The sequence below is a fragment of the Solanum tuberosum genome, unplaced genomic scaffold (genome assembly GCF_000226075.1).
Source record: "Solanum tuberosum cultivar DM 1-3 516 R44 unplaced genomic scaffold, SolTub_3.0 scf00021, whole genome shotgun sequence".
Classification (NCBI taxonomy): Eukaryota; Viridiplantae; Streptophyta; class Magnoliopsida; order Solanales; family Solanaceae; genus Solanum; species Solanum tuberosum.
Window position 1 is genome coordinate 1,788,011 of NW_006238947.1, and position 15,992 is coordinate 1,804,002.

A 15,992-nucleotide genomic window follows, 5' to 3' on the forward strand; every position below is an offset into this window, starting at 1 on the left:
AAGGTTTATGAAGTTTTTTATTTTCATATTCACATTGGTGGGTTTCCTTTCTTCTTCTTTTTTTTAAATAGAAAATTAACCATAATGCAAAAGATGGGATATATTCTTTTCTACAATTTTTTTTAAAAATGTTAGTATTACTTAGAGAATTGATTTTTTTTAGAAAATATGATTGTACTTGGATCATCTTGAATTGCAAATATATCAACTATAGTTAAACTTTTTCATAACTATGTTATCTGTTTTCGATATCTTTTTTGTCATAGAAAACATATAACATAACATGAAAGTTCTATTTTATAGAAAATATGGTTATTAAAGTAAAATATTCTTGTAGAGAATGACTATCATAAAGAAGTTTGACTATAGGTAAAAGGATTTAGCTATTTAAATCAATGTGAAGAAATTATGTAGCATTTTCTTTTTCTCGTGATCAGAGGCGGATGGATGGTCCTAACTAATGGTCTAAACGTAATACATTTTACCCAATCAGATTACTTATAAAGTAATTGCAAGTTAATTTATTGAACGACGTGAATTGGTAACATATAATAAATCATAAATAAATTTGTTATGACATATTAGATTACACTAATGATATCTATTAAATTATTTGGCTTAAGTCATCCATGACCCCTTAAAGTTGTCCGCATAATTCACTTAGACACCTCAACTAAGGCTAGTATCTATTAGACACTTTAATATTAACAAATATATATCTATTAGACACAAAATGACAATCAATACATAAAATCCTGTGCGTGTAAGCTTAAAATAGTTACGAATAAAGTTATGACACCTGGCCATGGCCTATTGCCCAATCTAACTATAAAAAATTATTTTATGATTTTGAAAGATAAAAAAATAAGTACTGTTTTCAACCCTAAATAATTCAACCCCACCTACTAAAGCTTTTGTTCGTTCTTCTTCTTCCTCTTAGGCACTCGCCGTTCTCGACTCCTTTGGCAGATTACTTTTTGTTTTTCTTCTTATTATTCCTATAAATTATGGGGATTAAATCTATTCGGGAATAATCCGTAGCTTAGCAAAATGATTTTTGAGATGCATGTGAAAAATAAATCAATGTGAATCATTTTGAAATTAACGGCGCCAATAAGAAATCGAGAATACTCAATTTAATTCTATGAAATTTTAAGATATTATTGTCAATAAGCTTAATTAACTTATATTTTAATTTGTGTGGTGATGTCGGTTCAAAGTGGCCAGAAATATAGATGAACAGAGTCTGACTAACTTTCTTAACTTCAATGCCTAAAAATCTTCTTTCTTATTGCAAAATCAAATTAATTAGTAGATTCAGATTATATAAAGAATGAAAATAAATGAAATAACAAAGTAAAAACAAAAAAACTAAAAAAAACTGAGAGTATGGACGAAGAAGACGATGGCTGAAAAAGGGGGTGGGGTTGATTTCTTTTCTTGGGTTTACCAAGAAATTAATTTTAAATAAAAAAATAATTTTAATGCCAAATGTCAATAAAACAAAAAAAAAGGTACAAGTTCTTAGAAAATAAATAAAAATAAAATGATATTTGGAACTTGTTCACGCGCCTAATGTCAAGTGAGGTACACTTAAGTTGCTATATCAGCATTTTGTGTTTAATAGATATATGTTTTGAACAATTTAAGTGTTTAATAAGTACAATTCCTAGTTGAGGTATCTAAGTGAAATATGATGACTTTAGCCTAAATTTAAATTAGACTATTGTCACCAATGATTGGGCCAATATGGGCTGGAATTAATTGGCCCAAGTGCTTCAGGCCCAACTGACATATCAAAGTTGTCCAATGAAGTTGAAATATTGGAGATCTTAAAGCCTAAGTGAAAATTATATATCACTTAACTATGTGTCACAATTCAAATCATAACACGTATTGTCTGCTTTGGTCTAACATGACTCACAATTTTGTCTCGTGATGATGCCAACATCGAGCCCAAAAGGCGCATACCATGTGAAGTTATGAATTTGTGTTCTACTTAATAAAATTATTCACTTTCCTCACTTGTTTAAATATAGGATAGTTCGACTAAGATGTCAAGCTAAGTGATCCCTTTCATCTGAAGAACAATCTAAAAATCTGTTAGTTCTTCTGACCTTCTCTATGACTGACTTTCCATCATGCATCACATACACCCTCTTTAGGGATTCGAGTGTCCTCGCTGAGATTTGATTCACCATTATATTGAAGAAGTGTCCGTCTCTGATTTGATATTTGTCATAACAAAGCACAAATATAGCACTCATTGTCCACTTTGACCCAACATGCTCATGGATCTGTCCTTTGAACTACGCCATTTTATTATCGAGTCCAAAATTGTGCATATCATATGAACTTGTGTCTCCTCTTTTAAAGTTCTTCACTTTTCTTTCACATTAATTCCTATATAAGATTCGCCTAAATTATCATATACCATACCTCTTCTTCCGAAGCTTCAATTGACCTTCTTTATGTCCCGTCCTTGTTGACCCGCCTACGTCATGACTCGTGACCTCACACTATATATATAATGAGATTTTATTCTATTTTTAAAAAAACACAAATAATTTTAGAGTTGCTTGGAAGTTTTATTCTCTAAAAAAATTGGTTGAGTAATATTCAACTCTATCCAAAAACTTTGCTTATTAAATGGAAAAGAAAATTAAAGTTTGCACGTAAACGTGAACATAGAAGAAAAAAATATAAAAAGGTAACTTTAATATATCAAATGAATTTTTCTTTTTGTTTAATATTATCTATTTCCAATTAAATGAAGTTTTATAAGGATATCATTTATCTGGATATTTTTTTATCGTGTTAATAGAATATTATTATAAATAATATATGAAAAATCAATTCTAACAAACTTTTTCTATAATACTAAAATTGTTATAGAGATTCCAAATTATATCTGCATTTGATAGTGAACCAAAATTTTATTTGTGAATACTCCTAAAACATTTTGCTAGTTATGAAAAGATTATCCTAAATTTCATTTCCTTCTTTCCCACAAAGAGGAAATTTAAATCAAGTAAAATTCACATAGTATAAAATTCATTTAAGGGATCAATGTTCCCTACCAAGAATTTCGTTGTTTCTAAAGCTCGAACTAGAAACCGAAACCTCTGGTTAAACATAACATCAATAACAATGGAGCGGAAATATCGAACCCAAATAAAAAATCAAGAAAAAATGGAAGGAAGATTAACTATATGACAATTGACACCCTATTTCAATTTGAATACATACATGAAAATGACCTCCATTTTATAAGTCCTTTACATATTTCCCAGAACTAACTGAGGTTTATTTAGTTGCAAGGAATGGAGGGAAAAATGAAGATTAAGAACAATTGCTGTAATAGATGTTAGAAAACACGATGTTCCTCGATCTCCCGAGCAGGATTCACACTTGGGAGAGACCGATAGATCCAATGGTAATCACGGTTTCATTAACGTTTTCTTTATATAATCCAGAACTTCGTCCACATCAACTGTCCACGCAACTGAAACCGGGGAATAATCTGTCCAAGGATTGCTTGTATTCCACCTAATTTTAACGATTTATTAGTTCTAATACCGAGTTTGGCGCTATAGGCAAGAAAAAAATAAGTTCAAATACTCTGTGTTGCTCGGACTCTTCAAAAATGTTGACAGATGGATGTCAAATCCTCTGGGAATGTGCATTTATGGAGGATCTGACACTGGTGTGGCAACATTTTTGGAGTGTTCCGAGTAACGTAGCAAGTACTTACTTCTTTAGCCCTTGGTCCATCAAGGTGTGCCCGACGCAGATGCCTTGTGTCTCAACCCTCACAACGCCCTTCTTGAAGGTGAAGAGGTCAGGCCGAACTAGTGCAGCAAAGCTAACAGGATCGTGTAGGAAAATTCCTGCAAAGAGGACGGCATATTATTATCAGTGGTGCCTAACCTATGTTGCTTGGACTCTTCAAAAATGTCGTCAGGTGCATGTTGGATCCTCTAAAAGCGGTGCATTTTTGGAGGATCCGACATAGGTGTGGCAACATTTTTGAAGAGTCTGAGCGCCAATTGATAAGAGATGATCACGAGAAAAATACAAGAAAGTGGTTTAAGAAGCACCGTCAGTCATCCAAAAACAATATAAGAACGCAGAAGTTACCATAGACACCGTCTGATTTTACGTGCCAATCACGGTAAAATTTGCACATATCGCACACAAATTTAGCGTGTTTTCCTTTGGACTGCTTTAGTTCTTCAAGATCAGCATCTAAAAGCAGGGAATCATACTCATATTTAAGAGGTGAACAAAATTATACAATTAAAGGAGCAAAAAATAGAAGCATTCGACATATTTAAGTGGTGAACATTCACCTTTCAATTTGACTTGTGTTGTAATGTTGATGCCTACAACATCAATATTTGCCCCCGACGTAAACACAACATCAGCAGCCTCAGGGTCTCCATGTATCTGCTTCGTCAGAAAACTAAGCAAATGAGTAAACAGTACTCCCTCCGTCCCTTTTTAGTTGTCCACTTTAGAAATGGCACACAGAGTGAAGTTACAATTTTACCCTTATGACAACTTTTCACTTCAAAATTACAACCACTTATTTGAATTCAAGTGAAATAAAATTGGAGGGAAACAACATACACTTTTACAATTTTCAAGAAGTGTAAATAAGGGTATAATAGGAAAAAATTTGTTGTCCTTTCTTGATTTGTCAAAATGGACAACTAAATAGGGACAACCAAAAAAGGAAATATGGACAAGTAAATAGGGACGGAGGGAGTAACAAATTGGATCAATGAATACAATAAAGACTGTTTCTTCAGCTTTGCATAACGAATAAGCGAACATGAAAAAAACGTTGAGCTTATAGACGTTGACAACAATATGAAATGATGTATAGTACACAAGAATTCCTAGTATTTCTGCTGGCATAATGCCAAAAAGGACCCATATTATACTCAAATTTCAAGGAGAACTTGGTGTCTACTAAACATTTCTACGTAGTGCATGGTAAATATTAAAGACAGACGTTTTTGCAAGACATTACAGGACCAAACAACTACATAAACATGCTTCCACATTGTAATACATTACAACAACAACAGCCTGCCAAATGTACATTCACAAATGGGGTCTGGGAAGGGTGTTCTACTTTTGTGAGAAAAGTTGTTTCCGATAGACCATTGGCTCAAAAAAGCATATCAACGCAGGTTTGAAAAAGGAATTGTAAAACATTGAAAAAACAATACTCTTTATATACCCCATTGGGGAAGAAATCACTCACATTTGCTTCTGCGGCAGGATTAACATTTCCTAAAGCAAAGAAGGAACCACCAAGTACAACCACTCTCTTCACCTTGCTTGCAAAGGTTGAGTCCCTCTTGACAGCCTAACCAACAGATAAAGATGAAATTTTTGTAAATGCAAGGTGAAATCAGAAACTTGAAAGTTGTGGAAGTTTTGAGATACAACGTACCAAAGCCAAGTTTGTCAATGGTCCCAGTGCAAGTATCGACACTTCACCAGGATATTCACAAACTTTTTCCACCAAGAATTCAGATGCAGATTTGTCGATTTTCTTTGAGTTTGGAGAAGGTAAGAATAAGTTGCCTAATCCATCTGAGCCATGAACAAAATCTGCAACACGTGGTTCCCCTCCCTATAGCAAGAAACAAGAGTTAGGTGACAATGTGTTGAGAAGCTACAAGGGAGAAAGGAAACTAAAGCATAAACTAAACAGAAAAAATCCTGTAAAAGCAATTATCGTTTTTATTCTTTAATCTATTCTAATATATATCTATGCAGTAGAAAAAATGTTTAAAAATTAGCTTCATGTTAGGTATCCTCAAGTGATGCTGCAATCACTTGTATCTTTGGAATAGCATGTGAGATTGCAAAAGAATAAATTGTTGCTGTTAGAAGGAATATACGGTACCTTCAGAGGTTCAGAGCTACCCTCTGCCACGGGAACATCCGGATAACCTGCAGCTTCACACTATCATTTTGCAAATTAAGTTAAAGAAGTAATTGATCAAGAACTTGATCTACAAACATCTAGAAGATGGAAATTTTAAATATGATGAAAGGAGAGAAATATAGATAAATACAAATAAAATTAAAAACATACCAAAAGTAATGCATTTCGTGTAGCATTTTTTGTGGTTACGTTGCCAAAGATTGTAGTCAAGCCTATGATCTCAACTTCTGGTGTCTGAAATGCCATTAGTATTGTCATACTGTCATCTGTTATCAACGAAAACAAAATTAGCTCCAATGTGACTAATGGGAACCACATCGAACATGAAGCTCATCAGGAAACACACATAAACACAACTCAGCCTACTGAATACCTATTATGAGAGAGATACGAGTCTTTCATTTTCATTCACCGGCACAATTTATCCCCCATATTTGAGACGATAGAAATGAAAGAATTTCTTGATATTTTTTCAAGCATCACTAAGTATTATACTTTTATCTTTTTCCTGGTTGATGAGTCACCAAGTATCATATTACTAAAAGTGCATTAGTTTCTACTTGAATGAAACACAACTTCTATGCCAAAGCGTCGCCACAAGATATGCTCTCTCAAAATTTCCTCTTTCACGAAGAAAATAGCTTTGCCGGAAAAGAAATTTCAGAACAGAAAGGGGAAACTGTTCCAACCTATGATAAGTGCTAAGCTTCCTTCAAACTTCTCGATCTGGGAAACCTCATCAACTCTGCTCTTTTGGGATAAGGAAGAAAACAGAAGGAAATCAGACATTCAAGGAAAACATCCTGCTATTGCATTGTGTTTTCCCTTCTCGAAGACATCTTTCTCTGATCAAAGAACGACTCTCCTCGAGTTGGATTTTGGTTTAGTTTCACAGGTTGCATTTATTTGATACTTCTTTTCTTACTCTCTAGTATAGAACTCACGGCATACTCTTATTGCTATTTAGTCTTGTCCTTTTGTTCTATAATAGCCAACCATCTTTGCTACTTTAGCTTCCTCAATATTATTGAAGTTCGAAGTTTCCAGTCCAGAGTGATGTTACAGATTGTTAATAGTTAAGAGTGAGTACTACATAAACAAAGTTAGCAAACGAAAATCCTACTATAGTTGTTACCGAAGAATCAAGAGAATTATAGAAGCTACCTTGAGAAATTTATCAGAAAAGACAATATGATTTCTTAGGTGCCTATGTGTTAGTACCATCTCCCGATTTCTTTATGAAAGTAACAAAACATTCCTTGACTAAAAGAAGTCTCAAAATTAGAAAAGACCATATATAAAGTTAATTGCATACTTTCATATATTAAAAGTACATCTAATTTAGGATGACGAAAAGCTACTTTATCTCCAAGATTCTCTTCAAAACAAACTGAAACAATCCCAAAATTCACATATTCCAGAAAGAATGAGAATATATTATATCTGATTATTGTAATCAAAATGGACACAATAAAGTAACTTGGACCCCTTCTCTATATAGAATCTGCCCTTCCCTTTGCACTTTTAACAACAAAAGAGAAGAATCTTCAAGTACACAAAACTGAATCCCCGAAATGATACCACATTCCCATAAGAACTCCCAAAACAATACAAAATTTCCCAAAATGTCATCTAGTTGTCTAAGAATCTCAAAACCCGATTATAATCAAACAAACAGTTCAGCTGAAAAAATCACTAAACATATCAACTTAAAATTCATCTATGAAAAAAGAACACCCAAATTCAAGACACTGAAAAAGAAAATACTGAAATTTGCTAAAGTTCCCAACTTTAAACAAAAAGGTAGAAGATTTAACCAAAAATTTATCTAAGAAAATCAAAATCCAATTACCATCAAACAATTATTTTACTAAAAGTTTCAACATTAAACTCATTCCTGAAAAACAAATTACACCCAAATTCAAGAAGCTGGAAAAAAATGCTGAAATTAGCTAAAGTTCCCAACTTTAAACAAAAGGGTCATCTATTTGTCTAGCATAATCAAACCCAATTACCATCACATAAACAATTTGCCAAGGGTTATCGAAAACAACCTCTCTAACTCCCAAAGTAGGGGTATGGTCTACGTTAACCCTACCCTCAAGTGGGGTCTATTGGAAACAACCTCTCCACCTCCCAAAGTAGGGTAAGGTCTGCGATCACCCTACCCTCTCCAGACCCCACTTGTGGGGTCTATTGGAAACAACATCTCTACCTCCCAAAGTAGGGATAAGGTCTGCGTTCACCCTACCCTCTCCAAACCCCACTTGTGGGATCTATTGGAAACAACTCTCTAGCTCCCAAAGTAGGGATAAGGTTTGTGTTCACCCTACCCTCTCCGTACCCCACTTGTAAGGTCTATCGGAAACAACTCTCTACTTCCCAAAGTAGGGATAAAGTTTGCGTTCACCCTACCCTCTCTGTACCCCACTTGTGGGGTCTATCGGAAACAACTCTCTACTTCCCAAGTTAGGGGTCCCTATCCTCTCTAGACACCATCAATAACAATTCAGCCAATTACTAAAACTCTCAACATTAAACTCATTCATGAAAAACAAACAACACCCAAAATAAAAAAAACTGAAAAAAAGGCTGAAGTTCTCAACTTTAAACAATAGGAGCCCTCTATTTCTCCAACAAAATCAAAACCCCATTACCATTAACTAAACAATTAGCTAAAATTCACAAAAAAAAAATGCAGAAATTTGCTAAAGTTCCCAACTTAAAACAAAAGGGCCCCTCTATTTCTCCAACAAAATCAAAACCCCATTACCATTAACTAAACAATTAGCTAAAATTCACAAAAAAAATGCAGAATTTGCTAAAGTTCCCAACTTTAAACAAATTTATTCTTAGGGTAAGAAGAATATTCTTACCAATACCAGGATCAGTATCAATAATAATCTTTTCACGTTGCTTAGCAAAAGAATTGTTGGAAGCCACCAAATCACCATCATAAATCGACATTCTTGAAAAGTTTTCAAAATTCAAAAGGGAAATTTTTTTGAAGAAAAAAAAGGGGAATATTGGGACCTAGAAAGACAATGAAAATGCAATATGATAACAAAAATCAAATCATAGAATAAGAAAAAAAAATTGTGGGATTTATTAATAAGTGAAAAAAAGGATAAGAATTTGTAAGAGTCAGCTCTGATGATGAGCTGAATTTTCTAAAAAACTCAGCTCCTTTTTTTCTTTTCTTTTTTCTTTTCCTTTTCTTGTTTTATAGAGTTGTGTTATGTGTGAATATATATGAGTTTGGGAAAGAAAAGTAGATAAGAATATGTGGATCCTAATTTGATTCCCTTGTGGTTTTCACTCGATGTATGATATCTATTATTTTCGAGGCTTGCACATAAGATCTCATATTGATGTTATGGACAAAATTCGATTTATAATTTGAAATTTATAGATTTCTGAAGGACTTCGTGTTAATATATAATTATAATTGAATAAAATGATATCTTAATTAATTTGATTCACATTGTGTTCTCTTTGGCTTTTTCTACTCCGCATCTGATATTTGAAAATTAAAGATAATATTTATTTTTAAGGCTCAAATTGGAGACCTCATATTGATTGTATAGCTGCATATGTGTATTTAGAATTTGAAGATTATGTATTTCTATAATAATAATTGATAAATTGGTATACTAACTTGATCCTCATCGTATTCTCTTTGTTTTTTTCACTCGGTATCTAATTTTGAAAAATTAAAGATCATTTTATTTTCATTGTTCAAACTCAATATTTCATGTTGACATTATAGGCAGCGGTAGATTCATAATTTGAAGTTTATAAATTACTACGGCAATCTCAAGTCAATTATATACAATAATAATTGAGTAAATTGGTATTGGCACCCTAATTTGATTCGCACTCTCTTTGGTTTTTTCACCTGGCTTTCAGAATCCAAAAATTAAAGACGATTTTATTTTCAGAGCTCAAATTTAAGATTTCATGTTGATCTTATAGGCAGATGCGAATTCAGGAAAAAAAAGTTTATATGTTTCGATAAATTTCAAGTTAATGTACAATAATAACCCGTGAACATGCACAATATATGCTAGATCCATCCTAGATGGAGGAGTACTTATTGTGGTAGTCAAAATTTTCATGAAGAGAATTTAAAATTTTATACCATAGCATATTTTCTTTGATTAAATCACTTAGAAGATGATACCAAAATACATAGTGTGAAATTTCATTCCTTTTTATGGGTTTCTTTTCCTCAAAATAACTATTAATGTTATGACAATTATAGACTAAATTGTTTTTTTTAATATGGATTAAGAGAGCTCTAGATTTAATTTAATATACAAGATTGGATTTGATTTTGATTTTATTCAATTTTTCTTTGATCAATTTGTTGATCCAAAAACACTATATTGGACCCAATTAAGATCTTTGCATGTTATGTGATTTTAGGAGTTCAACGCTAGGTAATTTGATCAATAAGATCGTCTAATTTCTATAGAACTTAATTACTAAAATACTCGTAAAGGATAATATGGTTAAGCAAAGCCAAATAAATTTTTCATGAAAACCATTTCTCCACACAAAATTTGTGAATAAGTGATTATTTGATAGTAATTTATGTCGTATTATTATTATATTAATAAAAGACAGTTTGGCGCACTAAGCTTTCACTATGAGCAAGAGTTAAGGAAGAACTGAATCACAAAAGTCTATTATACATAAGTCATACCCTTACTCTATATTTCTATTTTTTTAAAAAAAAATATTTCCATAGCTCAAACAACATGTTACATCAATCAAACCCTAAAAGACAATAATTACTTCTTTGTTAAACTAAGAAACAAAGAATAACCATCTATGATGAGGATCTTTAAGGAATTGTAGGTTTATCCAACTCAAAGAATAAATATTAAAAAATAATAATGTAATTTATAGGATTTTTCTACAACTAAAAGGATATTCTTAAATTACCTCCTAGTTAGTGAAACAAGAAAGACAAAGGGTGGAGAGTAAAAAACTTTTTTGCGTTACGTTTCAATGAAATGAAGATAAGAAATCAAGCTTTACTTTACCAGGTACGAAAAAAAAGCCATCACCACTTAAGTAGCGTGCGAGAAAACTCACAAGTAAAGATTTTTCATTCACAATATTAGGTTTACTCAACAATAAGCATACAAGTAAAGAGAATATTGTTAGTTATTTTGCTATTAAAAAGTTGTTGGACATAAATTATTGCACGTTATAGCACATGTATTTGACCTGGAAATTACATGGAACTATATATAATAATCCATTCAATAATTTCACATGCACATGGATTGATGCAAGTGACTTTTCAACACGTAACAAAATTGAATAATGAAGCGTGTGATTTTAAAATACAAGATATTTATCGATAACGTAGTCATAATACATACGCCGATATATATATTTAGCAAAAATCGAACAAATGGACGGGTCAATAATCTGTTAAACAAAATATTTACATATGAGAAATATCACCATAAAAGTGATGCATCCCTTCCCACATTTTCTCTATTTGAACAATAACAAAATAATACAATTTCATTTTATTTCTTTTCTCAATACTAATTCTAAGTTAAGAAATTTAATTTTACATGTAAGTAAAAAGATCTAGTTCAAATTTTACTGTGAAGACAGTAAAAAATTCTTTAGATCAAATCTTCCTGCCTTTGTTTTCATCATAATGCACAAGCTTTCATGTCTTGGCATTAGGGGAACCCAAAATATTAGCTGCACTCTTTGCTAAATGGCTTTTCATATTCCCACCAGTTTGTGTTGGGCCCTTTGCATTTGTCATCTCGGCCACGAGAGTCGATTTCTTTATCTGTCAAACGAACAACAACTGATCAGCTAATAATGACCGATATACATCACCGGGACGGCAGGACCAAAGGTTGACTTCAGATTACGGGTTCGGCAGAAACAGTAGCTTTGACTCAAACCATGTATATTGGTTGAGAAATTCAGATTTAAATTTAGAACACAGTTATAAACTCATAAAGTTCAAATCTTGGATCTGCACTGTTAATGTCACATTATCTTCTCATTTTGAAATAGATACGTAAAGACGAAACCAATCACAAGCAATAAGACAAAGTAAAAAATTTATCTTACCACTGCTATTCTCTCCTTGTGGATGTCACTTGTTAACTGAGAAACCAGAAAAGAAACAATCAGATAACAAGAAAAGATTGGAAAATAAAGACAACATCACAAAGAAGTATAAATATGTAGTATTGAACTCACTGGCTTCTTGTAGGCTCTGATTTCATCCCCGCCAAAACCAGGGAGAGTCATATTCCAATTCCTTTCTGTATCAAATACACTTTAATAGGTTAGGTACTGCATAACGTTGGACCAGTCAGGAATAAAAAGTAACTTACCAAGATGCAGAAGGATGTCCTTTGCTTCCAATGTATTGGATTTTCGATGCTTGGCCAATGAACAGCCAAATGTGGTAATCTGGTCAAGCAGGAAGTAGTTAAGGATCAGTACAAAAATGAGAAACGCGCTGTTAACATAGTATTGTCATTTGGCTGGAGAATATACAGGTCCAAAGGGACTCTGATACCAACTTAAACCACCCAACAAATATGGAAAAAAATAATAATTCAGAACTCTGATTTTACATGCCGTGGTGTAGAATGAATGAGCAGCTCATTATAGAGCTCTTACTATCTAGAAGTGTGAGGAATGATCAGCCTTCCCTTTCCTCCTACCCTAGACCACCCCGAATTAAAAAGGAGATTCAGGTCCTCCGCATGTTACCAGAACTACAAGTTCAATAAATGTGAGTCTTAATTCACAAATCCTACTAGAGCTGATATTACCTTCCCAAATATTGTATTACATCCATTAGCTGCATTCACCCTGTTAAGTAACTAATACTGCCTCTCCCGTTAATTTTCTTTCCCTCAATCCATCTCCCAATTTTTAATTCCTGCCACAACATTTTTGGAGTAACCATAAAGTACTGGATGTTGATATCAATTATCTGTCACATGAATCCTCCAGAAAAGATTCACGCATTAATTGTAACACAGAAACTGAGAAGGAACGGCTAATTTGAAGAGAGAATTTGCAACAATTTTCCAAGCCCCTCCTCTGTACTCCCCCCTTTAGATTTGTAGAATCACACATAATATAGCTACAAGAAATGAGCTCCCAAATCGCTTGGCATTTACATAAAATTTCATTTCAAGAGAAGCAAAATATCCAATTGAAAGAGATAAAAGACATTGATCAGCATAGGAAGAGTCTATCTCATAAATAAAACAAGAACTTGAATGACAAAGGGAGCAAATCTGAAATTTTCCTTAAAACTAAGAACATACGCTTATCGCCTACATAACACAAAAAAGAAAACTTGATGCAGAATAGTCGGATCTAAGGGAAAATCTTATATCCTTGCTTCCTAGAATTCATTGTGTTCATCTACAAAGAAATTCATAGTTCAGTACAAACAGAGACCTCGATCAGGTGGCAATTTCAACCTTTCTTGTACTTAATAGGAAGTAAGCAATAAATGAAACCGCATACCCCTGAGCTCACCATAATCTCTTTTTTTGTTTTTTTGGGGATAAATACCCCTGATCTTACCACATTAAGCTGAATGGAATTGCACAACTAAAAAGTAATGGCATTATCTATGAAAATGAACTAGCTAGCTTTATCCTATTAAAGTATGGCCAGAACTTCAGCCCCACTAGAGTACTTCCAAGAATAATCTTACAATATATACCTATCAGATTGTCAGGTGAGATTTCAGATTGAAAGGAATATTTCAGTGTGGAACAACTAGAATAGGAACTTACAGATTCCACAAATTCCTCTGCTATATCAACGAGGATGTCTTCAACTTCAGCATCCAATTTCTCTGATGGATCAATCTGTCAATGAAAGATGCAGGTCAAGCAATTGAATCATAAAGGCAAAGAGAATAGAGAATAGACACCTGATACCAAAATCAAATAGCAGGAGAGACGGGATAAAATGTCGAGAGATTTTGTTCATTTTGCAAGTTGACTATGAATGACAAGGCTTCTTCTATTATTTATTTATACACCTCAGATTTCAACATGATTGCCCCTCCTTTTCTTACCTGCCTTTACACTTTAAGAAGTCACTTTGTCCAAATCAGGAACTCTTACCAAAACATCAACTAGTGATAGGCACTCCATTTCCAGTGACTGATAAAAAAACATTGTTTTTTCTTTTTTTTGGCAGAAATACCCATTGACAGAGTCGCCCAGGGGATGGGGTGGTGGTTGACGTATATGGGTAACCTCAAAATCCCAGGTTTAAATCCCTACAAGGTTCAAAATCCCAATCCGAGCACTCAGTTTCCATAAACTCAAACCTTGATAGGCATGTTGACCTAGCACTTATACTTGTGGTCTGCCCATTGGATTCAAGCTAGCACAGACACCATCATATAATTTATAACTACAAAAATTTTCACCAGCTTCCAACTATGATGAAGTATCACTATTACACAATGGGATGTATGGATTCAGTATGTACATTATCAATGGATCCTGCAAGCTTATAAATAGCAAAAGCATTCAATAATATTTATCCTCCGTATCTTGTTTGCATACATTTACTGGCTAGAGCTGAATCCTTCCAATCAGACCTAGCATAATCTGATTGCAAATTGAACATCTAATTCTTGACAGTTTGCAATCAGAATATGCTAATTCATATTTGGCAAATAGAATATGCTAGTAACAGTTTTCAAGCAGATAAATCATAGCTAGTAATTGCTGTTAACGCAATAACCTGACAGTATATTACAGAGTAAACACCATTATTTAGGATGTGTAATTAACCCACACATTTAGAAATAGCAGATGCTATGATAACAAAGCTAATTCAATAGAGAAAGTCAAATGGAACTGCTTGACTACTTTTTATTTTTGGTGTAAAGAGGAAGGGATAGAAGAAGCTGAACAAATTTTGGATTTTATAGGCACTTTGTAATCTATTAGCCTTTTATGTTTTTTCTCTTGTTGGAAACCAATTTTTGGAGGTGAGGTCTCCAGCATATCCTTAATGATGATGAATACAACATTACCTTTATCCAAAAAAAAAAAAGATTAACCCACACATCATTCATTGCACTCATTTGGTTTATTCAAAACCAAAAGCACATCCTCATAAAGTTAAACCACTGTTTCTAGTGAAATCTTCCTGTACTACAGTCAAAAGCTACAACGGACTGCACACCAGAAAATTCACAGCTGCAGTGCTGCCTTACACTCGGGTAAATGGTGACTACTCATTCCCTACCAATTTACAGACGAGTCAGCATAACTGAGATTAACTTCCGGAGTAGCAGACAAGCAGTCATAATTTATACTGCTAAACTTGAAGTCGCTATCATGCCGAATCATGGTAGCCCAGTTGGTTTGGCTACCTAAACTTTCACCTTCGTAGTGGGGGTTCAATTCCCTGCCTTGTAATCCCCTATCAAGCTGAAACATCTTCCTAAGAGGTTTGCCAACTTGCCTCTTCAAGAATTATAGGTAGAAAGACTTGGAAAGCTACCTATTACTGGTTCCCTGCCTTGTAATCCCCTATCAAGCTGAAACATCTTCCTAAGAGGTTTGCCAACTTGCCTCTTCAAGAATTATAGGTAGAAAGACTTGGAAAGCTACCTATTACTGGTTCCCTGCCTTGTAATCCCCTATCAAGCTGAAACATCTTCCTAAGAGGTTTGCCAACTTGCCTCTTCAAGAATTATAGGTAGAAAGACTTGGAAAGCTACCTATTACTTGTTCCCTCATCTAAATAATCTCAGTTTGCAAGCTAACAGGATAAAGCTTTACAAGCAACATCACTACTTAGGAAGGCATCATATGTACAATCTTGCCATTGGGCAGCCAAATTCTGACAATATAAGAGCCAATAAACATTACCTAGTGATATAGCACCAAAAACTGAGACCAAGAAGGGGAGAAAGAGTACAGAGAGAGAAGAATAAGAGAGAGAGAGAGAGAGAGAGGAGGGAGGGGGAGGG

The 15,992-nt window shown here is 33.7% G+C and overlaps 2 protein-coding genes across 3 annotated transcripts in view; both read right to left on the reverse strand.

Moving 5' to 3' along the window:
- Nucleotides 1-3,182: 3,182 nt before the first annotated feature.
- On the reverse strand, nucleotides 3,183-9,276 carry LOC102606026 (probable uridine nucleosidase 1). Of its 2 annotated transcripts, none has more exons than XM_006341057.2 (9): nucleotides 8,845-9,276; nucleotides 6,119-6,234; nucleotides 5,927-5,986; nucleotides 5,468-5,650; nucleotides 5,276-5,380; nucleotides 4,353-4,449; nucleotides 4,141-4,248; nucleotides 3,755-3,890; nucleotides 3,183-3,549 (listed from the first exon to the last, which is right to left on the reverse strand). In XM_006341057.2, the coding sequence occupies exons 1-9, from the start codon at nucleotides 8,933-8,935 to the stop codon at nucleotides 3,441-3,443; spliced, it is 1,005 nt and encodes a 334-aa protein (XP_006341119.1). In that variant the 5' UTR covers nucleotides 8,936-9,276; the 3' UTR covers nucleotides 3,183-3,440. The 2 variants fall into 2 exon arrangements, with proteins under 2 accessions (XP_006341119.1, XP_006341118.1); XM_006341056.2 differs by lacking the exon at nucleotides 8,845-9,276 and adding an exon at nucleotides 6,658-7,687.
- Nucleotides 9,277-11,348: 2,072 nt separating this feature from the next.
- LOC102578266 (transcription initiation factor TFIID subunit 12) overlaps nucleotides 11,349-15,992 on the reverse strand; it is an 8,620-nt gene continuing 3,976 nt past the window's right edge. The window contains exons 4-8 of the mRNA XM_006341058.2: nucleotides 13,786-13,860; nucleotides 12,355-12,433; nucleotides 12,218-12,282; nucleotides 12,086-12,121; nucleotides 11,349-11,795 (exon numbers count right to left, since the gene is read on the reverse strand). Coding sequence (XP_006341120.1) covers nucleotides 11,667-11,795; nucleotides 12,086-12,121; nucleotides 12,218-12,282; nucleotides 12,355-12,433; nucleotides 13,786-13,860 — 384 coding nt within the window. The 3' untranslated portion in view covers nucleotides 11,349-11,666. The remainder of the gene's footprint in view (nucleotides 11,796-12,085; nucleotides 12,122-12,217; nucleotides 12,283-12,354; nucleotides 12,434-13,785; nucleotides 13,861-15,992) is intronic.